General features: G+C 38.0%; 1 protein-coding gene across 14 annotated transcripts in view; it reads left to right on the top strand.

Moving 5' to 3' along the window:
- Positions 1 to 26,705, top strand: part of CEP128 (centrosomal protein 128) — a 449,614-nt gene that overhangs the window by 398,638 nt on the left and 24,271 nt on the right. For all 14 annotated transcript variants that reach the window (XM_063715661.1, XM_063715658.1, XM_063715660.1 and 11 more), the window contains 2 exons: positions 10,523 to 10,600; positions 14,447 to 14,560. In XM_063715661.1, coding sequence (XP_063571731.1) covers positions 10,523 to 10,600; positions 14,447 to 14,560 — 192 coding nt within the window. The remainder of the gene's footprint in view (positions 1 to 10,522; positions 10,601 to 14,446; positions 14,561 to 26,705) is intronic.

The raw sequence follows: 26,705 nt of genomic DNA, 5'->3' as shown, positions 1-26,705 counted from the left end.
TTAAGTTAGGCCAGTTATAAGGTGAGAAAAATGAAAAGCAAGTTCATTGCCTGCTTTTGGAAGCATCTTTTCTAAAAATACACCATGACAAATATTTGGAGTTGGTAATTTCATGCGGTAAACACCCAAGGAAACAAAAATGTCTTTTTTCCTGTTTTTTTTTTTTTTTAACAGTCATTAGCTTCACTTTCTGCCATAGAAGAGTGAAGGTTTTTCCACTCCATAGGTATTCTTGGGTAAATATTAACTCCAAGAACCCCATATCTACTTTTTTCCTTAGTTTGCTTTTTCTTTATAAAATCTTTTTTTCTCCATACTCTTTCCAGCCTTTTAAGCTTAAAAAGCAGATCCTAACCTGCTATAGGAAGAAGTTAATGCTACAGTGGACTACAGCTAGTGCCAAAAAGGTTATTAGAGATGTTCAGATACTGTTTTCCCATTTTCCTGACTTAGAAACTAAGAACCATGGGTTAAATTGTTTGCCCAAGTTCATACAACTGGTAATGTCAAAGATGAGCTATAACCTTGTATCTCCTGATTTCTTCTTATCAATGATCTTTTTTACTATGTCTTGCTGCCTGTCCTTAATCAGAAGGATACCACAAATAAAAATATGATTAGAGAAAACATTTTGTGGACATATATGACATTTTCAGAAGTTCACAGCCAAAATGCATGCTCTTGGGGTGAGAGAGTGTTTTGGGTAAATCAGGAGCATTTGGTATGGCACCATTGGCCTTCTGGGGATTCTGCCTATTCTCCCTGTAAATTTTTCACAGAGCTCTATGCAAAGGACACCCTGAGGTGGGTCTCAGAGTTTCTGCTACTGTTCAGCAAGTCCCCAGCCTAGAAGTAAGATGCCCATCTTCCCCTCGCACAGCACTCCCAAACTCCACAAGACCTTCTCCTGGTTAGGGGTGAGGGGCTAGCAGTCTGCTCTCCAAACAACATCCTCATATTTATTTAGAGAGTAAATGAGAGGATGTAACTCCTCTGCTCAAACCCTCAAAAGACCTTCCATCTCATTAAGAATTAAATACAGAATTTTAACTGTGGCCAAAAAGGCTCTAAAACCTCTTGTCCCAGACATCTTTGGCCTCAGCTGGCTGTGAGCTCCTACCTGGCCACACCAGGCTCTTCACTATTCATTCCTGAAAAGTGCCAGATGGGTGCCCTCCTTACGGCCTTGGCCCTGAGTTTATCCTTATTGGGGGAACCCGTCCCCAATATTTCAAAGTAGGTTCTTTCTATTTTCCATAAGTGTCGGCCGGCTGAGAAATAAAGAGAGACAGTACAAAGAGAGGAATTTTACGGCTGGGCTACCAGGGGTGACATCACATATCGGTAGGACCGTGATGCCCCCTGAGCCTCAGACCAGCAAGTTTTTATTAAGGGTTTCAAAAGGGGAGGGGGTGTAAGAACAGGGAGTAGGTACAAAGATCACATGCTTCAAAGGGCAGAAAGCAGAACTACTAATAAGGGTCTAACAAAGATCACATGCTTCTGAGGGAACAGGACAAAGGGAAAAAGCAGAACCACTGATAAGGGTCTATGTTCAGTGGTGCATGGTGCATGTATTGTCTTGATAAACATCTTAAACAACAGAAAACAGGGTTTGAGAGCAGAGAAGCAGTCTGACCACAAATGTACAAGGTGGAGTTTTTCCCCACTCTAGTAAGCCTAAGGGTACTGCAGGAGACCAGGGCGTATCTCAGTCCTTATCTCAACCACATAAGACAGACATTCCCAGAGCGGCTGTTTATAGACCTCCCCCCAGGAATGCATTCCTTCCCCAAGGTATTAATATTAATATTCCTTGCTAGGAAAAGAACTTGGTGATATCTCTCCTACTTGCACATCCATTTATAGGCTCTCTGCAAGAAGAAAAATATGGCTGTTTTTCCTGACCCTGCAGGCAGTCAGACCTTATGATTGTCTTCCCTTGTTCCCTAAAAATTGCTGCTGTTCTGTTCTTTTTCAAGGTGCACTGATTTCATATTGTTCAAACACACATGTTTTACAATCAATTTGTACAGTTAACACAATTATCACGGTGGTCTTGAGGTGACGTACATCCTCAGCTTACGAGGATAACAGGATTAAGAGATTAAAGTAACGACAGGCATAAGAAATTATAAACGTATTATTTGGGAACTGATAAATGTCTTTGAAATCTTCACAAGTTATGTTCCTCTGCCGCGGCTCTAGCTGGTCCCTCTGTTCGAGGTCCCTGACTTCCCGCAACATATCCTGTCCCCATTGCTTTCCTCTGGCAATGCTCATGACTCAATCTGCTCCAAAACCATTGCATCAGAGAGGCTGTCACAGACCCCTGTGTCTAAAATAGAAACCCTATCACTCACTACCACTTTACCTTGCTTTACACTTCTTCAGAGTGTTTATGACATCACATTTTATGAACTTGTTAGTTTCTCTCCCATTTCTGTTTTTGAGGACAGAGAGTTTTTACCTTTTCACCTCTAGAACAGTGTCTGAGGCATTCAGTAAATATTTGCAGACTGAATAAATGTGAAAACCTTTCCTTCATCAAATAGTATTCATTCATTTGTTTATGTAGCATTTGCCGAATAGCTCTCCTGGGTCAGGCACTTTGGTGGAATGCTGGGGACATATGTTCCCTACCCTCATGATGCTTATTGCCCACTACTAATGCAAGCATTAATAGGTCACACAAATTGATATCATATTAGTGCTCCAATAAGTGTTGCCAAAGTGAGGCTCATGACGCAATGGAGAGATTGTTTCACAGTATCAGAGAAAGCCGGGGCGCCTTCCCTGAGGAAGTGAAGACTAAGCTGACATATGAAAGAAAGTAAAAGTTAACCAGTTCACTTAGGATTTGTGCTTTTCATTACATGCAAATTCTACATTTAAAAAAATAATGAAGTGGAGTTGATGATATGCATGCTGAATTAGGTAAGGGAACGTGTATTAATGTGTATGCAATGTACTTCGAAATGCACCCCAAAAATAAGTTGGATCGAAGGACAGACAGAGTGATGGATAGATGGATTGATATATGATAAAGCAAATATAAAACATAATGTTAATAGTTGAATCTAGGTGGTGGGTATACGGGTGAGCTCTGTAAATTTCTTTCACATTTCCCATATGCTTGAAGATGCTCATAGCATCGTGGGGAAAAGTGTTAACCAGATAAGGAAATTGGAAGGAACATTCTCCATGGAAGGCACAGTATGTACAAAAGTAATTTATGTGCTATTACACTTCTATTACTTTAATATCTTAGATGATGTCTGTAGAATAGTAAATGCATTTCTAAATATTAGGTATAGTTTTAATTAAGTTTGGCTTGTTTCTGCTTTGTGCTCTGTTGATTAGTTTTTATTAGCTCTAATTTTAGATGGTCACTGACCTCTTCACCTTTTAGAAGTTACTAGAGTTGATGGTACCTCAGAGATTCAGCTTTAAAAAAAAATCTGCTGTTTGAAAAGTACTTGACACTTTTCAGTTCACATTCACATTCACTCTCCTACTTGTGCCTATCACAAGTAAGTACTTGATAGTCACAAGTAAGAGAGTGAATGTGAATGTATTATTCTGTGGGCGTAGAATAATAAAGACCATTAATATTGATCCCCATTTTGCAAATAAGATACGGAAGCTTAGAAGGGCAGGGCAAAGTCATATTCCCAAAATCACAAAACACAAGTAAGTAACATTACTGAAACTATGAATATCCACAAATTAGGGATGCTGATTTCCAATGCAGCATATATTCCACCTCTGTTCATCATTCAGCTGGTTACACGTGTTTGGGACCTGTGTATCTAGAAGCATAGTTTCTTTACCTGTCACCATAGCAAAAATTGCTAAACACAGTATCTTCCAGGAAACCTTGGCTTATACTGTTTGTTCATATTTTAACATGCAATCACTTAAAAAGAATTGTTTTTTTGCAGATGCTCTGAAATTTCTCTCCCTTGTGAGTACATTTTATGTTCAGTTTTAAGAAATGAAGTGATTACAATTAAGTAGATTGTAGATCTCAAGACCCTCCTTCTTGGAAAACAGTTATAAGTACCTAATTTATTGTTCAGCACACAGAGAACATTAAACTCGTCCTCATTTGTCTTTGTGTGTTATTTTTTCTTTATATCAGGGAGTGGCAAGAATGATATTAAAGAAGACAATTTCAAGAATCCTCGGGGAAAGAGATGATTCTTTATTTCCTCCATCTTCCCTTCTCCATCAAATCATTCTTGGTGTTTTCTTATTGAAAGAAAAAAAAAACAACCCCAAATCACTCATTTGGAGAAAATACTACAAATACTACATCTTTTTAAGCTAATAGTAAGATAATGGGTTGACTGTAACATAATTCAGTTATATGTAGAAATAAGAAAGCAGTAATCTGAAATGGCAGATTCTGTATTTCATATAGTTCCTCTCTTAAAAAAAATACTGTGAATAAGAGTTGGAAAATACCTAGAAAGCCTTCTGTATCTCAGTTTTCAGTGAAGATATGTTACCTGTTCTCAAATTTTATCATTGCTTTTTAAAGGAGATCTACCACTTTTGACTACAATAGTGTTATATGAAGACAAATAGAATTTGTTGTTGACAAAAACTCTTTTAGATGTTAGCCCAAACGTAGATACTGATGTCATAGTGCCATGTTAACTTAACAAGCATTTTTACTTAACAAGCCTTATGTACCCTCTTACCCCAATACACATGTAAACACTTGTAAGTGGGCATCTGATTTTTTAGACCGCTCATAAAATACAGTCTAGAAATAGAGGACTCCTCTGATATCCCAAGAAATACACACAACTTTGAACACTGGGGCTCATAAAGAATGTGCATCAACACCATGACTTCGGTGGCCTATTCTCTGCTACTGTTTGGTGTGGTTCCAGTGAGTGTCTTATACCGTTTGGAAAACAGGGCCCTATGAAGCCAATACAGCTGTGCTGGATCGAGTTACCACAAGTGAAAAGGCATACAGTCTATCCATTTTATGATCTCACCCTTCCTCTCCCAGAAACGTGTTTACTCAGGTCCTTTTACCACCTTTCAGCCATTTGTCAGGAAAGTTTTGCAGTGGATCTGTTTCCAAATGAAATAGAATTGCATTTTTGAACCCAAATAAACTGCTTCATAGCCTTATTTATTTAACATGTGTGGAATGCCAAAAACTCACACATTTATTTTTAAAATAAAAATGTAGATATCATCTCCTTTAATTTATTCATCATCTAAACCTCAAAACACATATGATTTCAATAACACTATAAGAAAATGGTAGTTGTTACATGTTAATAAGAAAATAAATGTGCATTTTTTTTCCAAAGAGCAGTATAAATACTAAAATATATTTATGGTTAAATCTGTTCCTTAAGTTTTCTCTACAGGAGACAGGAATCTAAGAATTGCAATGCATTCCCACCTTTTAATTCCTAATTACTGCTACTTATTTTGTCATACTATATTATTTGGTTTCCCTGCAGTCAGAAATAAAGGAACTACTAAGGAAAAATGTACTGTGGAACAGTACAGACAGCTGAACTTCATAGGAGTTTGGTGTTTGTTGAAGATTTCAGAATGGCGGAACTGACAGCTTACTCTTTGCCCTTGTCAACAGATAGCCAAACACATCTGTAGGTGCAAAAGCCACAGGGCCTATTAGACAAGATTTCTGAATTTCACTATTGCTTCTACCACTTGATCTTGCCCTTAGTCTAGAGGAAATAAATAAAACATCAAACTTGTGCTTCTGGGGTTTTAATAAAGAGGTCAAGATTCAGTGGGTTTATTAGAACATGGTAAGTCTACCTTTGTCTGCATTCAGCCAACATTTATTTGAAACACCTCTTAGCAGCCAGGTGGTATGCTTCACTAGTGTTAAATGTTATGAAAAAAAGAAAAGGCAGTGTTAGTATCATAAAACTCCTCTGACATTTAACATCCTTTAATCAACAGAAACACTATCCAGACCCTGTGTGTGTGTGTGTGTGTGCACGTGTGTGCACACATGTGTGTTTAGACACTTGGTCCTGAGTACAGACTCTTTAACACCAGTGAGATGACATTCTTTATGGTTTCATCTTAAAACTTTTCTTCCAGAAATAAGCCTATCAAGGACACATCTTCAAAATCTAGCTTCTAAGAGTTGATAGCTAGAGGGAAGTTAGGAATTTACATAAAGCACTCACCATTTCAGCTTCTAGTTGCAATGTACTCCGTTTTAGCTGGCAATTTGCCATAAAAATATTTTCCTAATAAGAACCTTGCCATTTCTGCATTCGGACTGCTTGGATTTGCATCCCAGCTTTGCCACCATCTGACTGCAAGGAGGTTATTTACACTCTCTGGTCCTCAATTGCCTTATCTGTATAATGATGATAACGATAATACGTACCTATCTCTTATGGTGGCGTGAGGGATTATGAAGTGTATTCAAACTTGAATTATGTGTTCGTGGTTTTTGCTACTAAACAGGATTAAGATTAACTGATCATCTGCTTTGACCCTACTTTTAGGCCCCTGGAAGTCCAGCTCTTCTAGCCTCTGAGATAAACCAAATATACACAATGTACTGGCCCTTTGTGAAGTGGAATCTTAATTGTGAACTTTTCTTTGTTTTCTAATTTTAAACCCCTTTGTAAGCATCTGATTTATTTATTCTCGAAAACAATTAAAATTAAAGACAAACACGTGTCATATGCTGGTGACATTATTGAAATCAACTTTGCTCCCTTAATTTTTTAGCAGTGGGGACTTGTCCATGCCCTCTAAGGCATGAGATAATGTAAGGTAGAAAAAAATTAACCAACTTAAAAAACAAAATGTTTCCCTGACTCTGCACAAAGTATTTCGCCCTGGGAATTAACATTACTTAGGTCCTCATGACATCTCTGAAATACAGCAAGTTTCTTATTTTAAACTATTCATCTGCTAATGGATCTTGTCTCTCTGGCTATGAGCTTCGGGGTGAAAATAATTTTGAAATCTTAAGTAATGTGACAAGATTCTAATCACAGAATCCCAGCCAATCTTAAAAAAAAACAAAAACAAAAAACAGTTGCAATGTTATTCATGTTCTTGAGTCTGTATGCCAAAGTGGCAGTTTTAAGTATACTCACATACATGCAGAAAAAGAGAGAAGAGCCAGAAAATACATTTTTCTCCCAAAAAATATCACTTAATCATGAAATTATGAGACCTGAGACGCCTGTAGGATTGGACTCACTGTCTTCATTACTTCACATCTTGTTGTTGCAAATGCCCTAGTTAGTTCAGCATTTGTGCATGCAATTCCCTTAAAGTAAGTACAAATAACCTTTTTCTTTGTATAATTATTACATCTTGTTGTTCACATCTTGTTGTTGCAAATGCCCTAGTTAGTTCAGCATTTGTGCATGCAATTCCCTTAAAGTAAGTACAAATAACTTTTTTCTTTGTATAATTATTACATCTTTTGTTCCCCGGGTAAGCTAAATGCTCCTGAAGAGCAGGAAGTATGCCATCTATGTTTGTGGATCTTTCTATGATGTCCAAGATACATATTTGTTGTTAATTGACTAGAATATAAGGATGAAAAGAAAGGTATGTGTACCAGAAAGTGTTCCTGATATTGAGGAACATATTTATAAGCAATGCATAAATGGAATATAAAATAAGCCACAAGTGAAATAAATAGTGAGAAAGTATAAAAATTGGTTAATGGAGATATGGGGGCAACGGGGGATGGCAAGGGAGGGGAGAATAAAAATAACTGCACTGAGAGAAGGAGTCAAGGCGTTTTTCAAAATTCACTCACAAAAACATAGCCATTTGAATATACATCCAAAAACATAATTGTCAAAAATAGTATGTAAACACATGCAAGGAAAAGAATGGTTTCATGTAGTCACCTGGTTGATAGAAAATTTTAAGCGCAACTATTTACATAACATGCTGCGTTTTACAGTAGGGCAAGAGATCATTTGCTTATTTTGAGCACAAAATGAGTTTTACATACTTACTTAACCTTGGTTCAGAAGATCACTTCAAAATGAGAAAAATTATGGGACAAAAAAATAAAATAAAGTTTTAATACTACAGATATTATTGGAGTGTGTTTATGAAGAGGATTTTATGCAATGCATAAAATTTTGATTTAAAATCATCAGGGCATTGCTTTGTATTTTATTGTTCAAGAGTCAATATAATTCCTGAGAAAACCTATAATTTTATTATTTAAATAAATATAGCATATACAGTGGCTAAAACTGCAAGCTCCTAAGCCTACATGTTGTGGCTTATAGTAAGAAACACATCATTTTGATGAATCTTTCCTGCACATGAAAAAATTAAATGAAGTCATTTAAAATGCATGGCAGTGTAAGTGAGTACATGTGGCCTGAAGACTAACAATAATATAAATGTCAAGCAGAAGGAACAAAATAATAAGTACTTTAAATGGAACTTGAAAAAGAGAACTTTATGAACTTGAAGAAACAGCACATAGACTTCCTTTTCGGAATGGCAGAGTAAGGGTATTTCTGCCCTTCTCAAAAATCTCATTACAAAAATAAGGATATGAAGCAATAGAAAAACTGATTTACACTTGTCAAAACTAGAAGACATCTGTAACTCCATGTCACAGAACACTGAAAAGTAGTAAAATGACTCAGAACAGAAAAGGTGAAACTCAAGGATCTGCCAAGGGGATAGCAATGGAAAGCAATCAAATATCATTCACCCTGCAGAATTCTGGAAAGGCTTTTGCGTTGGAGTAATTAGTACAGTTACTGTGGAAGGAGGGGGTGGATGGGTACATTGAAAGTGTCTGTAAGGAAGGGTTAGACCCTCAGCCCTCTGTCTCCATACGTGCCTCTACCCCTGAACCCTTTGAAAGACATAAAGTATATGCTGTGGGGGAAACTGCATCAGTGAGGCTCTGGATTGGTTATGCCAGGCAGAGAACAGCATCTCTCTGTTCAGGGAGATAGGAGATTTCAAATAGGAAAGTTAACTGAGAAAATAATGAACTCCTCCCAAGAAAAAAATATACAAAAATTTGCTGGGTGTGGTAGTGTGTGCCTGTAGTCCCAGGTCCTCAGAGGCTGAGGTTGGAGGATCCCTTGAGCCCAGGAGGTTGAGACTGTAGTGAGCTGTGAATGTGCCTTTGCACTCTAGCCTGGACAACAGAGCGAGACCCTGTCTCAGAAAAAAAAAACAAACTTTATGTACTCATAATTGAGAGACTCCCCATTCCACAAAATGAGCCACTTGACTACTTATTTGGCTTACAATTTCATTATTTAATTCTCAGGGTAGGTATTATTTATGATAATTAATGCTATATGATGCATTGATAACTAACCCTGAAATCTTACGGCTTAACACAATAGAGGTTATTGTGTGACTCATGTGAAATCCAATATGGTGGGCAGCTCTCATTTTAGTCTTGTAATTATGCCTTCCGGAGCATGTGGCCATCAGGGTCCTCATGGCAGGGGCTGGGATGGAAGGGGGAATGCTCAGGTTCAACTGTCTCATTCCAGAAGTGACACTCTCAGAGTCCATTGTTCAGAACCTTTCACAGGGGAGAAGTAGGGAAGCACATGGAATGTTGAGGGGCCACTAACTTCCCTGCAACTTTGTGCAAATTTATGTCCAGGTTCTTGCAGGACACTTCACTTTCTTCCCATGCGTCAGCCATAGGGTTTATTGTTTATTTCATTGAACAATTAAAATCCATTTTAAATTTAAGAGCTAGCACCTGTTACCCACCTAATATGTCTGGCATTGTGACAGAGCTGAGAATACAGAGATGCCTATAATATATATGCAGTCTCTAGTCTCAAGATTATTTTACCATTTAACTTTTTATTTTATGTTTGCTTTGAAATAATTTTCAGATCATTCTCTCTTAATGTTCACAGGTGGGTGTAACAGTGATCAGCTAATTAAAGACTGTGTGATAAGTTATTGACTTATGATCAACAGGATCTTGTGTCCCTGAAGCAAATGTTTAATTTCAGATATTTCTCCCAAATCTTGAGAACCACTCCTCTTTCCCTTTTAACTGAAGTAATTGCTGAGAACTCTTTTCTTCTTTATAACGGCAACATTTGAGAATTTCTAATATGCTCCATAGATAAGTAACTGCAGATTCATCTATTTCTCAGTATTACCTCATGGTTTATTTCTGATGTTCACTGAAGCAGGTTTGTACATTAATATTAATATGAAATAGTCTATAGAAAGTTTCATAGCATATCAGTTGAAAGCAATTATCCAGGAAGAATTTTTGTATCTGAGTCAGTCTTGCAAATGCATCTCATATACTTTTTAAAAGGAAATAATTCTTCTGATTTCAAAAGATAAATTTATCTTGAAAATACTATTATATATGTTCTTATTTGACTGTCTAAATCTACAGCTTGAACTCTTTCTTACAGTGGTGCATCTGATTTTTAGTATGTGGATTCTGAGAGTATTAATCAATTTTTTATAATGTTTGGTTTCCTTATGTTTTCTATTTCAGAGTACCCGAGTGGCCTTGGACCATCTGGAGTCTGTGCCTGAGAAACTGAGCCTACTAGAAGATTTCAAAGACTTCAGAGTGAGAAAGAGTTGGCTTGTCTCTTTCAGTATTTTATCTGAGTGAGAACACTTGGCATCTTCCTGATGTGCAAAGAAAAGTATAGAAAAGGAAGAAGGACCAAAAAACATTGGGAACTTTTAACATACCACCTTATCAGAGTTTATTGACATTTGTGAAGTTAGAATTGAAAACAATGCAACTTACGTATTAGCATGAGATAGGAAGATAGAGACTTTCACTGTACTACTTGAAGCTCAGTTGGGCCCCTAAAGCTTTAACAATAATTCGGAAAAGCCTGAGAATTAAAGGGAGTTACACATTACACTGACAATAGATAACTTTTTGGATTAGCAATTTTAATTTGTGAATTATTTGGGTACTGTTTGTTTTAGAGATATGGTCGTTCCCAAGTTATCTTTATACTATGACATACGAACTCAAACCCACGGAAATTTCCCATTTCATCTTTCATGGCCATTTATTGATAGACCTCTAACCACAAAGCATTTCATTATCAAGCCAATTAGTTACATGTGTTAATTTACATTGTGTAATTTTTTTAATTCCTCATAGAGGAGATATGTAAAACAAATATCTCTGCTGCCAGTCCTGCCAGACAAGGTCTGGTCCCGAGAACGTCATATATAGCCTTAGGACTACAGATGCAATGTAAAATTTTAATGATTTATAATTTATTGACCTCGTATAGCTGAAGCTAACAATAGGAAGGATTTCTTTTGGGCAACCACGTAATCATATTTCACATTGGCCTTAAAATATAACTTGTTATATTTAGGTTCTGTTTAGATCTGGTATATTATTTGAAGATACAGTGGATAGGAAAATGGCCAGATCATGCCATATTGATTTATTGGAAGCATTGACATAATGTGGTTCCCAAGGTCTACACTGTCTTAAAATTACCTTGCATTAAGCATCTTTTGGTAGTTCAGTAACATTTTTGAGTGAGACCCAGTTTAGCTGACACATCTAGAAAGCTAGACTATCCCAAATTGAACAAAACCAAGTGTTTCAAATGTATTTTACTGAGTTTTGATTCTTTCTCATGATTTGATTATATGTTTACAGTTTAAATATCTATCAAAGAATTATGAAACCAGTATCCAAAACAATGCAATTTCTGTTTACTCTTAAACAACCCAATGTGATAGGAGGCAATATGTTATGCCCATATTCTTTTCATTTTTTTCTCTGTAACAGAAATTATCCAAGTAAATGAAGGGCAGACAAGAGAAAATATGGGAAACAGGTGGCACTTGTCACTGAGAAATAGATACCTGTCTTATACCAGCATAAAAATATAAAGTTTAACCTCCAGTGACAGATCACTTTTTCCCCAGTTGTCTACAATGAACAGAATGTTCATAAGTACAATTTAAAAGTTGTATTCTCTACTATTACCAAAAGGCTCATTATTATTATTTTTAATCCTATGAGCTGGTGATCATCTACAAGTCTAGCTCATATACATACAGACTCACATATGAAGATGCCTAAATAGTGAAATTTTTTGGGAGAGTCTTTTTCAGAGTTCAGCATTGTACTTTCCAATATATTAAAATTGAAACGTTTAGCTTGAAAAGGGAAAGAGTTAATTAGCAAGTGTTATGCACATACTGCATGATACTTAGCAGGTGCTAAGTACTTTATGGTACATGTTTCCTAATCTTCAGAGATACCCTATAGATGGGTGTTATTTTCGCCCATTTTATAGATGAGGACACTGAAGCTTGGAGCCCATAAACTAGCTGGAGGTGGGATCTAATTCTGTGTAAAACACCAGAGCCCATCTGCTTCGCACTGTTGCTTTTAGCTTAAAATCCATTCTACATGTACTCTAAAGCCCTCTATGTGATTAAAAAGAGCTGATTTTAATCAACTTAATAAAAATGACTAGACATAGCCTTAAATGAAAATACATAAAGCCTTGAGATTATTAGATGTGGATTATATTTATTCAAACCCTTTAAACTTTCTAAAAATCAGTGTGGCATGAACAAGAATACAAAGACCTAAGTTCTGGTCCAAAGTCATGCACCAGACAAAAATCACTTAATGCCTCAGGAGATATGTCCACATTCATGTGATGAGGCACCTGAACAATATTATCTCTGGGTTCCTATATATGTATTTCTTGATAGTACCATAGCCTATGACTTTAAGTGTGAGTACAGACCTCATCTTACTTAGATAGGCCTGACTTTATTGTTGTTTAAATGTGGTCATATTTATTTTGAAAGAATTGTTGGCTGGGCGCAGTGGCTCATGCCTGTAATCTCAGCACTTTGGGAGGCTGAGGTGGGCGGACCACCTGAGGTCAGGAGTTCAAGACCAGCCTGACCAGCATGGCGAAACCCCGTCTCTACTAAAAATACAAAATTAGCTGGGCGTGGTGGCACATGCCTGTAATCCCAGATACTCAGGAGGCTGGGGCAGGAGAATTGCTTGAACCAGGGCGGTGGAGGTTGCAGTGAGCTGAGATCGCGCCATTGCACTCCAGCCTGGGTGACAGAGTGAGACTCCGTCTCAAAAAAAAAAAAAAAAGAATTGTTTCAGCTCTACAATTCCATATTTAAACATTACATTTTTGATTAGGTGGAAAGGGAATAGCATTGGGTTCCAAGTCCAATCTGCCACAAATTGTCCAGCCCTGGGCAAATCATTCTTAACTTCCCTGGGCTCTAGTTTTTTAGAGGTTTTTGTTTTGTTTTGTTTTTGTACTAAGCATGAGAACTTTGGAATTATAATACCCCTTCCAGCTTGAACATTCAGTAAGTTTAAGGTTTCTTGGGACTTTGAGGGACACTAAATCCCTAGTTGTCCTCATTGTTTTTCTAATTTCTCCCTAAATAATAATAGAAATGTCTAAATAATTGTCTATAGTGAGTGTTTACTGTGTTCCTTCTTCCCCCAAGAAATGAAGAGAAAAAAAGAAAAAAGGCAGGCCCTGGAAACTTGTTTTCTTAATTTTTTTAATTACTTGAATCTTTTTATGTTTTTAAAGGCAAAGGAGCTATCCTTCAGTTTAAAAATCTATGTGACATAATAGTTAAAAGGTGGGATGTTGTTTATGGATAAGTGAAGTAAAAGGGCTCTAGTTTTACAGGTAGCAGTTTTTTAAAACAAGAATATATTGATGCTAAGTACCAATCCAAGTGATAGTACACAGCATCCAAATGTGGCATGTGTCATTAATGACATCTTTGGACTGTACATTGCTACTTGAACCTTGTTCTAAAGGGTGTCAGTCACTGTAGATGGGCATAGGGACTAGTTGTTAAAAGGATTCAGGTAACCACTGTAGGATGCATTGTATTTTTATGGTTTTATCCACAGTGACAATTTTCTTTTTCTTTTTCTTTTCTTTTCTTTTTTTTTTTTTTTTTTAAATACAGAGCCTTGCTCTTTTCACCCAGGCTGGAGTGCAGTAGCACAATCTCCCAATCTCACTGCAACCTCTGCCTCCTGGGCTCAAGAGATCCTCATTCTCCCACCTCAGCCTCCTGAGTAGCTGGGACTACAGCCATGCACCACCGCATCTGACTAGTTTTTGTATTTCTTTGTAGAGGTGAGGTTTCACCACGTTGCCCAGGCTGGTCTCGAACTCCTGGACTAGAGCTATCCTCCCACCTTGGCCTCCTAAGGAGCTGGGATTACAGGTTTGAGCCACTGCGTGTAGCCTTCTTCTTTCTCTATGGTGGCCTGTGATTCTCCTATATATCTCTAAATTTTTGTAATTATTTATTTTCATTTTTATCTACATATAGACTCTTTCTTACTCTAATTTCAAGCACTGATTTTCTTTCATCTACCAGTTCAGACCCTTTGCTTTTTTTTTTCCAGGATTCCTGCAGTTCATCTGAGAGAACTGATGGAAGATATTCTAAATACAGCGTTCGCAGAAATTCTCTTCAGTATCACCAAGATGACACCAACTACAGAACCAAAAGTTTCAAAGTAATGTTCTTTATATACTTCTTTAGTCTTTAAGTAGTATCCATGTTTAAGGCTACAACCTCTTAAGCAGCCTCTGCAGTGTTTGTGTAAGGGCACTTGTGAAAGAAAATATTTTCCTTGATATATTAAATAGACTTTCAATTCTGTGGAAATAGAGAATAAAAATCCAGAGTTTGTGCCTATCACATTTTGTCTGGGACCTAAGCCTTAAGTCTATGCCATCACTGCTTGATATGTTAACTTGTTCATGAGAACTAGTGCTGCTTAAGAGCCAAGAAACCCCTGGTCACTTGGTTGGTCAAAATCTTGGTGTGATGGTCACCTTCTTCTATGTATAAGTCTAGCTGCTCTCTACACTGAAGTCTGCAGTGGTCAGATAATTTATTGTACTTTGGAATTCTAGTCATTTTCTTCTGGAGGGGATATGAACTCCATATTAATACTTCAGCTTTTGGTTTATTACCATGGAGCCAGCACAGGACACTGGGAAGACTTAACCATATTAACAAAAAGCATATATTCTCTAGAATGTATGCTTACCCAGTATCCATCTGGGATCTGGGTGATTTTAAATCCATTTGACCTTGGGCAGCTCTCAGTTTAGAGCAGAGTTTCTCAGCCTTGGCATTCTTGATATTTGGGGCCAGTTAATTCACTGTGGTAGAGGTAGTCTTATGCGTTGCAGTATATTTAGTTGCATCCCTAACTTGTATGCACTAGATGTCAGTAACATCTCCCATCTCAAGTTGTAACATCGAAAAATGTCTCCTGACATTGTCAAATGTCCCCTGGAGGGCAAAGATGGCCCCTGTTGAGAATGCTGACCCAGAGGGAGTCTATCTATATTCAAATGTGCACTCCAAGTCAATTAAAAAAAAGCTAAAGGTTTTCTGGCTTTTTTATATTCTTACAAACTTGAATATGTATGAATATTCATTACACTGTATATATTCACTTATTACAGTGAAATATAATTATTTCTAAGAAGCGTCTTTCCTCCTCTGAATGTAATTGGACAGAATGCTCAGTGGATATAAAGACAGTGTTCATTTCCATAACTCCTTCTTAGCATGCTTAAAATGAGCATTATACTTCCTCCCTTCCAAATAAAAATTAACACAATTAGGACAGGTTATTGATACCCTTACTGTGAAGACAGCATCCTGTGACTTTGTTCCTTTTTACCTTTATTTTTAATAGATCCGTATATTCACTATAGTAGTGACCTTGTCTCGTATGGCAATTTTTAAGTTCCCTAAATCATCTTCCAACATTCCCAGTCAGGTCCTACAAATTCAAGCATTTTTGCACCATTTAAAGGAGTGCCACTAACCTATACAGAAATACAAAGTTTAGGCTATGAGAGCTAATGATTATCAAGCATATTTTAGAACAAACCACAAGACATTTCTTTTTGTAGGTGTTACATGCCTTATATACATTATCATATTTAATATTCACAGAAATCCTCTCAGATAGGCATGATTATTTTTCTTCTTATGCCATTGAAGAAAGCAAGGCTGTAGAGTAATAATTAAATGGTTGAATCGGGATTAAAACCTAAGTCTGCCTGGCTTTAGTAATTTACGTCATTGACCACTGTGCCATTACAGTATAAATTTAGACCTTATATACCTAATTTTTTCTAGAAGTCACCAAATGCAGGAATATATTTTCAATATGTAAAAATTAGTGTTCTCCAAAAATACATAAACATAGTACATGCCTCTTAGTTCAACAGAGGTCTAGATGCAAATGAAACATTTAAAACATTATTTCCCAATACACTTAGAGTTGGTATCAGGTGAATCAGTGCTATCTAGTGGCACCCAAATTGCTATAAATCAATGCAATTTCCATAACAGCATATGGCAAAGCTATGAATGTTTAACATGTTCAGCAAGTAATCTCATTGGAGTTCTGTTTAAAATTACATTTGCAGCTGAAGAGGGAATCAGGCCTAGCTCATAAGAGGGGCCAGCACTTAGCAAAATGAAAAATAAATTTGAAAATTTTGCAAGTAGATAGTGCAATATAGGATAGAGCTGCAGAACACATTTTATGATGGTGTTGTTCCACATTAATACTACTTGAATATTTTAAAACAGATATATTTTAGCAATGCGTTTATTGACTATCACCATATGTCACAGATTCCTGGCCTGAAATAATATAGTAATTTAACATAAAACTCACAGGAATATAACATTTTTGGTAGTCATTGGAGAGGAAAATATAGGAACACATTTTTGCCAATTGTAGATACCAATGGTCATTTTCTCATATTCCTTTCATGAAAATAAGTTTTTTACAAAAGACTGAGAGAGGAGGCACCTTTAAAAGAAGAGTGAGCTTAAATGAGTAGTGAGAAAGTTGTGTTAGTCATTTCTTGTCTTCATGGATAATCAGAAGAGCCAGCTCTGATACATCATTGACATCCTGAAGAAAATGCTTCAGATAAGAGAAATAGGAACTCAAGAGAGAATGTGCCCCTTACTCCATCAGTTTCAGAAGACATTATTTCAGTAGCTATTAACTTTACCCACTTTTGCTAAGACAGAATTCAAAGAAAAGGCAACTTATAGGGACTTGAGTTCACTGGTTCTACTGAAAACTACAGTTCCAGGAAATCAGTGTAAGACTCAGTTTAATGCAACAAACATACTGTACAGCTACCATGTTGCAAAACACAGTACCTGTGGGTGTGGGGTTGGGGAACAAATGTATAAAGATGCAGAAAGCATGGTATTAAAGGAGAGAATAGTTATCTAGTTACCTTACTTCTAACAAACACAGGTGCTCTAGAGCAGAGGCTGGCAAACTGCTTATGGGTCCAATCTTGCCTGCCAACTGTTTTTGTAAATAGAGTTTTATTGGAATACAACCACACTCATTTATTCACATATTGTCTTTGGCTGCTTTTGCACTGAACAGTAGAGTTGAATAGTTGCTACAGAAACCATATGGCCCACAAAGACTAAAGTATTTACCGTCTGGCCCTCTATAGAAAAGGTTTTCCAACCTCTGGTCTAGAGGAAGAAGAAATTACTAATCTACTTCTTCCTTTACACATTATATGACATGTTTCCTTTTCTGTATTTGCCAATCAAATAGATACTCTCCAAGCTCTTTGGAAAGTCATAATACTTATTCATTCAACAAATATTTATTGAGTGTCAGCTGTGTGCCAGGAAATTTCTAGGTGCATGGGACTCACATCAGTGAACAAAATGAAACAAAAATATCTGCCTTTTTTGTTGTAGTTGGAGGATGTTCATGTTTTTGTTGTTGTTTTTCTAAACACAGCATTAATCAAACATTTATTGGATTTCTAATGCAAACCAAGGCACTGTGCTAGGAGCTCAAGAGAATGGCATCATAAGAAAAAACATTACCAACCCTTAGGAATTTAAATCATTCATACAAATTACTGTGGTACAAAAATGAAAAGGGCTAAATGCTATAAAGGTGGCCCCAAAAAAGTGGCCCCAATAAACTGCATTGGGGGTTCAGAGGAAAGAAAGATGCTCAAGAGTCTTTTGAAAAGAGGTTTGTAAGGACAAGGCACAAGAAAACATTTATCCACATCTCAGTTTGGGAGAGGATCACTATTAGAATTTCAGTTGTAGATTCTGACTATATTACTGTTGACAGACAAATAACTGTTGGAATAGCAGACCATGTTGGCAGCTGGCTTCTCTTCTGTTGTTGCTGTTGTAAGAAGGCACTGAAACATCCAACATGACCACACTGCTGGTATAGGGAAGGGTTAGCAGGAAGTGAGCAAGTCAGGTTCTCTTTCAATCAATCCAAGGCTAGAGCCATCTCCTCTGTTTATTCCTGTGGCAATCACCAGGACAAAAAGGATTAGCTTTCTAGAAGCCTGTCAAGATTTTGAGCAGGACCAACATCCACAATTGTGAGAGCAAAATGTAATGTTGTCTTAAGTTGACCAAGCTAACTGGACAACGCCTGATCTAAAAGCTTATATTTAGAATTCATTTCAAAGCTGAATCTAACACAACATTTTCTCTGTCTTGGTAGACAAGAGAAGCATTTCATGGCCTGTCTTTCATCAAGCCTAATTGGGTTTCTGTAGGACATACAGGCTTCCTTCCTGTCTCAGCTGTTTCAAATAGAACAGAATGTTCAAAAGTCAGCCGGTAACACAGCATTGCTAATTTGAATTCACAAAGGAGCATGGTTTTGTCCAAGACATCCCCATTTATTACCTTTACCCATACTAAATATAGGGTTTTAATTAACATTGGAATTTTTTAGTAAAACTGCAGAAGGCATGTTTATTCCCCATCCTTCTTCCCCTTGAAAGAAAAGTCATGATTTTTAACTTGTAGTTGAAGAGTTAGTATACAGTTTCTTTTTAAACAAACAGATGTTTTACAGGATAAGATGAGGTAGGTGAGGAAGCGTTAATAATGGCTTTCAGCAGAGTCTACAGAAGCAGAGTTTGCCAAAGCCCTGTCATATTTGTTCAATGTAAGCATGTGTGTGATATAAGTACATGTTTTGTTCCTTGAACTCATTTCTCTCTCATTGAATCTCTGTGATTTGTTTATACCTTGCTCACAGCAATTAATGGCTGTTAGCACTTTCTCAAGTCAGCTATTTCTGTACATATCTTAAATCTTCTACAACAGTAGCTTCTAAAGCATGCTATGTATAATTCCTGGTACAATTCAAGATTGTAGGTGATGCATAAACATTTTTATTTTAATGACTATAAATATATATCACTAATGGATTATTAACGTTGATTTTTACAGATATTGCTTAGGAATAGTAGTGGCAACCATAGGAAGATTTGAGAGAGCTTTAACTCTACAATACTCCAGTTATCTCATTTATAACTACTCCATGCTCTGATAAGAAGTCATATGTAAACTAATATGCAAATACAGCTCTGTGCTTCTCTCCATCTTTTAAGCCTCCCCTATACAGAGATTTAGAGTACAAGGTTAACTTTTAAGTAAATGTAAGAGAAAACAGTAGTAAAACTATAGGTGAACATTGACGTTTGGGAAATGCTCTTCTACTAGATTGTATGGGCTTTTGAAGGCAAGCATTGCCTTGACTCCAGAACACACAGTGAGTGTACAATACATGTTAAACTGGTGATTTTAAAAACTTTTTAAAAATCATTTTCTAGTTTCGGCCTTTCTAAAATTCTAACAAAAATTTAATTGCTATTTTTCCAGTAATGCTTACATGACACATTTAAAACCTTACAGGCAATCAAATCATGCTGAAATATGAAGATATGTTTATTCTCTTGAAGTGATCAAGACTAACCTGCAAGCCATATTTAACTAGTCAATTTCATCCTGCTCTTCAAAAATTAAAAGGTTGCCAGTTGAATTGGTATTTTTTTCTTTGTTGTAAAATCTGAAAATTGTAATGGATCTAAAGTGCTTTTTCAGAAATCAACCTGGGTACTTCGATGAGCATATTAATATTTTAACCTATTAGAGCCGCACTTTATCAAACCCAATTCCCTCAGCAAGCCACTTGCTTTTACCCTTCCAAATAATTTACTCAACAAGAATATTAAGAAAAGAAAGATTGTGAAGAAATTTAGCTATAGAAGCCATTTTTAATAATCTCTAATTCAAAATTCTAGGTACTAAAAACAAAAGAAATACCAATTAAATTTATTAGTTTTTAACAAACGTCATAATATATTCATCCAAACAATGATTGTTTCCTTTAAAATAGTCACTGTAAGTCTGGGTGTGGTGGCTCACGCCTATAATCCCAGCACTTTGGGAGGCTGAGGTGGGTGGATCATGAGGTCAGGAGATCGAGACCATCCTGGCTAACATGGTGAAACCTTTTCTGTATGAAAATTACAAAAAAAAAAAATTAGCTGGGCATGGTGGCGGGCGCCTGTAGTCCTAGCTACTCGGGAGGCTGAGGCAGGAGAATGGGGTGAACCTGGGAGGCAGAGCTTGCAGTGAGCCGAGATCGTGCCACTGCACTCCAGCCTGGGTGACAGAGTGAGACTCCATCTCAAAAAAAATAAAGTCACTTTAAGAAACTAAGCACTGAGGAGGAGCCAAGATGGCCGAATAGGAACAGCTCCGGTCTACAGCTCCCAGCGCGAGCCACGCAGAAGACCGGTGATTTCTGCATTTCCATCTGAGGTACCCTGTTCGTCTCACTAGGGAGTGCCAGACAGTGGGCGCAGGTCAGTGGGTGAGCGCACCATGCGCCAGCCGAAGCAGGGGCGAGGCATTGCCTCACTCGGGAAGCGCAAGGGGTCAGGGAGTTCCCCTTCCAGGGGTGACAGACGGCACCTGGAAAATCAGGCCACCCCCACCCGAATACTGTGCTTTTCCGACGGGCTTAGGAAACGGTGCCCCAGGAGAGTATAGCCCTCACCTGGCTCAGAGGGTCCTACACCCACGGAGTCTCGCTGATTGCTAGCACAGCGGTCTGAGATCAAACAGCAAGGCGGCAGCGAGGCTGGGGGAGGGGCGCCCGCCATTGCCCAGGCTCGCTTAGGTAAACAAAGCAGCCTGGAAGCTTGAACTGGGTGGAGCCCACCACAGCTCAAGGAGGCCTGCCTGCCTCTGTAGGCTCCACCTCTGGGGGCAGGGCACAGACAAACAAAAAGACAGCAGTAACCTCTGCAGACTTAAATGTCCCTGTCTGACAGCTTTGAGGAGAGCAGTGGTTCTCCCAGCACGCAGCTGGAGATCTGAGAACGGGCTGACTGCCTCCTCAAGTGGGTCCCTGACCCCTGACCCCCGAGCAGCCTAACTGGGAGGCACCCCCCAGCAGGGGCAGACTGACACCTCACACAGCCGGCCAGGTACTCCAACAGACCTGCAGCTGAGGGTTCTGTCTGTTAGAAGGAAAACTAACAGAAAGGACATCCACACCAAAAAACCATCTGTACATCACCATCATCAAAAACCAAAAGTAGATAAAACCACAAAGATGGGGAAAAAACAGAGCAGAAAAACTGGAAACTCTAAAAACCAGAGTACCTCTCCTCCTCCAAAGGAACGCAGTTCCTCACCAGCAACAGAACAAAGCTGGACGGAGAATGACTTTGACGAGCTGAGAGAAGAAGGCTTCAGACGATCAGATTACTCCGAGCTACGGGAGGATATTCAAACCAAAGGCAAAGAAGTTGAAAACTTTGAAAAAAATTTAGAAGAATGTATAACTAGAGTAACCAATACAGAGAAGTGCTTAAAGGAGCTGATGGAGCTGAAAACCAAGGCTCGAGAACTACGTGAAGAATGCAGAAGCCTCAGGAGCCGATGCGATCAAATGGAAGAAAGGGTATCAGCCCTGGAAGATGAAATGAATGAAATGAAGCGAGAAGGGAAGTTTAGAGAAAAAAGAATAAAAAGAAACGAGCAAAGCCTCCAAGAAATGTGGGACTATGTGAAAAGACCAAATCTACGTCTGATTGGTGTACCTGAAAGTGACGGGGAGAATGGAAACAAGTTGGAAAACACTCTGCAGGATATTATCCAGGAGAACTTCCCCAATCTAGCAAGGCAGGCCAACATTCAGATTCAGGAAATACAGAGAACGCCACAAAGATACTCCTCGAGAAGAGCAACTCCAAGACACATAATTGTCAGATTCACCAAAGTTGAAATGAAGGAAAAAATGTTAAGGGCAGCCAGAGAGAAAGGACGGGTTACCATCAAAGGGAAGCCCATCAGACTAACAGCGGATCTCTCGGCAGAAACCCTACAAGCCAGAAGAGAGTGGGGGCCAATATTCAACATTCTTAAAGAAAAGAATTTTCAACCCAGAATTTCATATCCTGCCAAACTAAGCTTCATAAGTGAAGGAGAAATAAAATACTTTACAGACAAGCAAATGCTGAGAGATTTTGTCACCACCAGGCCTGCCCTAAAAGAGCTCTTGAAGGAAGCGCTAAACATGGAAAGGCACAACCGGTACCAGCCACTGCAAAATCATACCGAAATGTAAAGACCATTGAGACTAGGAAGAGACTGCATCAACTAACGAGCAAAATATCCAGCTAACATCATAATGACAGGATCAAATTCACACATAACAATATTAACTTTAAATGTAAATGGACTAAATGCTCCAATTAAAAGACACAGACTGGCAAATTGGATAAAGACTCAAGACCCATCAGTGTGCTGTATTCAGGAAACCCATCTCACGTGCAGAGACACACATAGGCTCAAAATAAAAGGATGGAGGAAGATCTACCAAGCAAATGGAAAACAAAAAAAGGCAGGGGTTGCAATCCTAGTCTCTGATAAAACAGACTTTAAACCAACAAAGATCAAAAGAGACAAAGAAGGCCATTACATAATGGTAAAGGGATTAATTCAACAAGAAGAGCTAACTATCCTAAATATATATACACCCAATACAGGAGCACCCAGATTCATAAAGCAAGTCCTGAGTGACCTACAAAGAGACTTAGACTCCCACACATTAATAGTGGGAGACTTTAACACCCCACTGTCAACATTAGACAGATCAACGAGACAGAAAGTCAACAAGGATACCCAGGAATTGAACTCAGCTCTGCACCAAGCAGACCTAATAGACATCTACAGAACTCTCCACCCCAAATCAACAGAATATACATTTTTTTCAGCACCACACCACACCTATTCCAAAATTGACCATATACTTGGAAGTAAAGCTCTCCTCAATAAATGTAAAAGAACAGAAATTGTAACAAACTGTCTCTCAGATCACAGTGCAATCAAGCTAGAACTCAGGATTAAGAATCTCACTCAAAACCGCTCAACTACGTGGAAACTGAACAACCTGCTCCTGAATGACTACTGGGTACATAACGAAATGAAGGCAGAAATAAAGATGTTCTTTGAAACCAACGAGAACCAAGACACAACATACCAGAATCTCTGGGATGCATTCAAAGCAGTGTGTAGAGGGAAATTTATAGCACTAAATGCCCACAAGAGAAAGCAGGAAAGATCCAAAATTGACACCCTAACATCACAATTAAAAGAACTAGAAAAGCAAGAGCAAACACATTCAAAAGCTAGCAGAAGGCAAGAAATAACTAAAATCAGAGCAGAACTGAAGGAAATAGAGACACAAAAAACCCTTCAAAAAATAAATGAATCCAGGAGCTGGTTTTTTGAAAGGATCAACAAAATTGATAGACCGCTAGCAAGATTAATAAAGAAAAAAAGAGAGAAGAATCAAATAGATGCAATAAAAAATGATAAAGGGGATATCACCACTGATCCCACAGAAATACAAACTACCATCAGAGAATATTACAAACACCTCTATGCAAATAAACTGGAAAATCTAGAACAAATGGATAAATTCCTCAAGACATACACCCTCCCAAGACTAAACCAAGAAGAAGTTGAATCTCTGAATAGACCAATAACAGGAGCTGAAATTGTGGCAATAATCAATAGCTTACCAACCAAAAAAAGTCCAGGACCAGATGGGTTCACAGCCGAATTCTACCAGAGGTACAAGGAGGAGCTGGTACCATTCCTTCTGAAACTATTCCAATCAATAGAAAAAGAGGGAATCCTCCCTAACTCATTTTATGAGGCCAGCATCATCCTGATACCAAAGCCTGCAGAGACACAACAAAAAAAGAGAATTTTAGACCAATATCCTTGATGAACATTGATGCAAAAATCCTCAATAAAATACTGGCAAACAGAATCCAGCAGCACATCAAAAAGCTTATCCACCATGATCAAGTGGGCTTCATCCCTGGGATGCAAGGCTGGTTCAATATACGCAAATCAATAAATGTAATCCAGCATATAAACAGAACCAAAGACAAAAACCACATGATTATCTCAATAGATGCAGAAAAGGCCTTTGACAAAATTCAACAACCCTTCATGCTAAAAACTCTCAATAAATTAGGAATTGATGGGATGTATCTCAAAATAATAAGAGCTATTTATGACAAACCCACAGCCAATATCATACTGAATGGGCAAAAACTGGAAGCATTCCCTTTGAAAACTGGCACAAGACAGGGATGCCCTCTTTCTCCACTTCTATTCAACATAGTGTTGGAAGTTCTGGCCAGGGCAATTAGGCAGGAGAAGGAAATCAAGGGTATTCAATTAGGAAAAGAGGAAGTCAAATTGTCCCTGTTTGCAGATGACATGATAGTATATCTAGAAAACCCCATTGTCTCAGCCCAAAATCTCCTTAAGCTGATAAGCAACTTCAGCAAAGTCTCAGGATACAAAATCAATGTGCAAAAATCACAAGCATTCTTATACACCAATAACAGACAAACAGAGAGCCAAATCATGAGTGAACTCCCATTCACAATTGCTTCAAAGAGAATAAAATACCTAGGAATCCAACTTACAAGGGATGTGAAAGACCTCTTCAAGGAGAACTACAAACCACTGCTCAATGAAATAAAAGAGGATACAAACAAATGGAAGAACATTCCATGCTCATGGGTAGGAAGAATCAATATCATGAAAATGGCCATCCTTCCCAAGGTAATTTACAGATTCAATGCCATCCCCATCAAGCTACCAATGACTTTCTTCACAGAATTGGAAAAAACTACTTTAAAGTTCATATGGAACCAAAAAAGAGCCCGCATCGCCAAGTCATTCCTAAGCCAAAAGAACAAAGCTGGAGGCATCACGCTACCTGACTTCAAACTATACTACAAGGCTACAGTAACCAAAACAGCATGGTACTGGTACCAAAACAGAGATATAGATCAATGGAACAGAACAGAGCCATCAGAAATAATGCCACATATCTACAACCATCTGATCTTTGACAAACCTGAGAAAAACAAGAAATGGGGAAAGGATTCCCTATTTAATAAATGGTGCTGGGAAAACTGGCTAGCCATATGTAGAAAGCTGAAACTGGATCCCTTCCTTACACCTTATACAAAAATCAATTCAAGATGGATTAAAGACTTAAATGTTAGACCTAAAACCATAAAAACCCTAGAAGAAAACTTAGGCAATACCATTCAGGACGTAGGCATGGGCAAGGACTTCATGTCTAAAACACCAAAAGCAATGGCAACAAAGCCAAAATTGACAAATGGGATCTAATTAAACTAAAGAGCTTCTGCACAGCAAAGGAAACTACCATCAGAGTGAACAGGCAACCTACAAAATGGGAGAAAATTTTCGCAACCTACTCATCTGACAAAGGGCTAATATCCAGAATCTACAATGAACCCCAACAAATTTACAAGAAAAAAACAACCCCATCAAAAAGTGGGCGAAGGACATGAACAGACACTTCTCAAAAGAAGACATTTATGCAGCCAAAAAACACATGAAAAAATGCTCACCATCACTGGCCATCAGAGAAATGCAAATCAAAACCACAATGAGATACCATCTCACAACAGTTAGAATGGCAATCATTAAAAAGTCAGGAAACAATGGGTGCTGGAGAGGATGTGGAGAAATAGGAACACTTTTACACTGTTGGTGGGACTGTAAACTAGTTCAACCCTTGTGGAAGTCAGTGTGGCGATTCCTCAGGGATCTAGAACTAGAAATTCCATTCGACCCAGCCATCCCATTACTGGGTATATACCCAAAGGACTATAAATCATGCTGCTAGAAAGACACATGCACACGTATGTTTATTGCAGCATTATTCACAATAGCAAAGACTTGGAACCAACCCAAATGTCCAACAATGATAGACTGGATTAAGAAAATGTGGCACATATACACCATGGAATACTATGCAGCCATAAAAAATGATGAGTTCATATCCTTTGTAGGGACATGGATGAAATTGGAAATCATCATTCTCAGTAAACTATCGCAAGAACAAAAAACCAAACACCGCATATTCTCACTCATAGGTGGGAATTGAACAATGAGAACACATGGACACAGGAAGGGGAACATCACACTTGGGGGACTGTTGTGGGTTGGGGGGAGGGGGGAGGGATAGCATTGGGAGATATACCTAATGCTAGATGATGAGTTGGTGGGTGCAGCGCACCAGCATGGCACATGTATACATATGTAACTTACCTGCACATTGGGCACATGTACCATAAAACCTAAAGTATAATAATAATAATAATAAAAGAAAAAAAGAAAAAAAGAAACTAAGCACTGATTCCTATGAACCATCATTAAAAACATCTTTG

This window comes from Pongo abelii, chromosome 15, assembly GCF_028885655.2.
Source record: "Pongo abelii isolate AG06213 chromosome 15, NHGRI_mPonAbe1-v2.0_pri, whole genome shotgun sequence".
Lineage (NCBI taxonomy): Eukaryota > Metazoa > Chordata > Mammalia > Primates > Hominidae > Pongo > Pongo abelii.
This window is presented reverse-complemented; position numbering and strand designations above follow the sequence as displayed.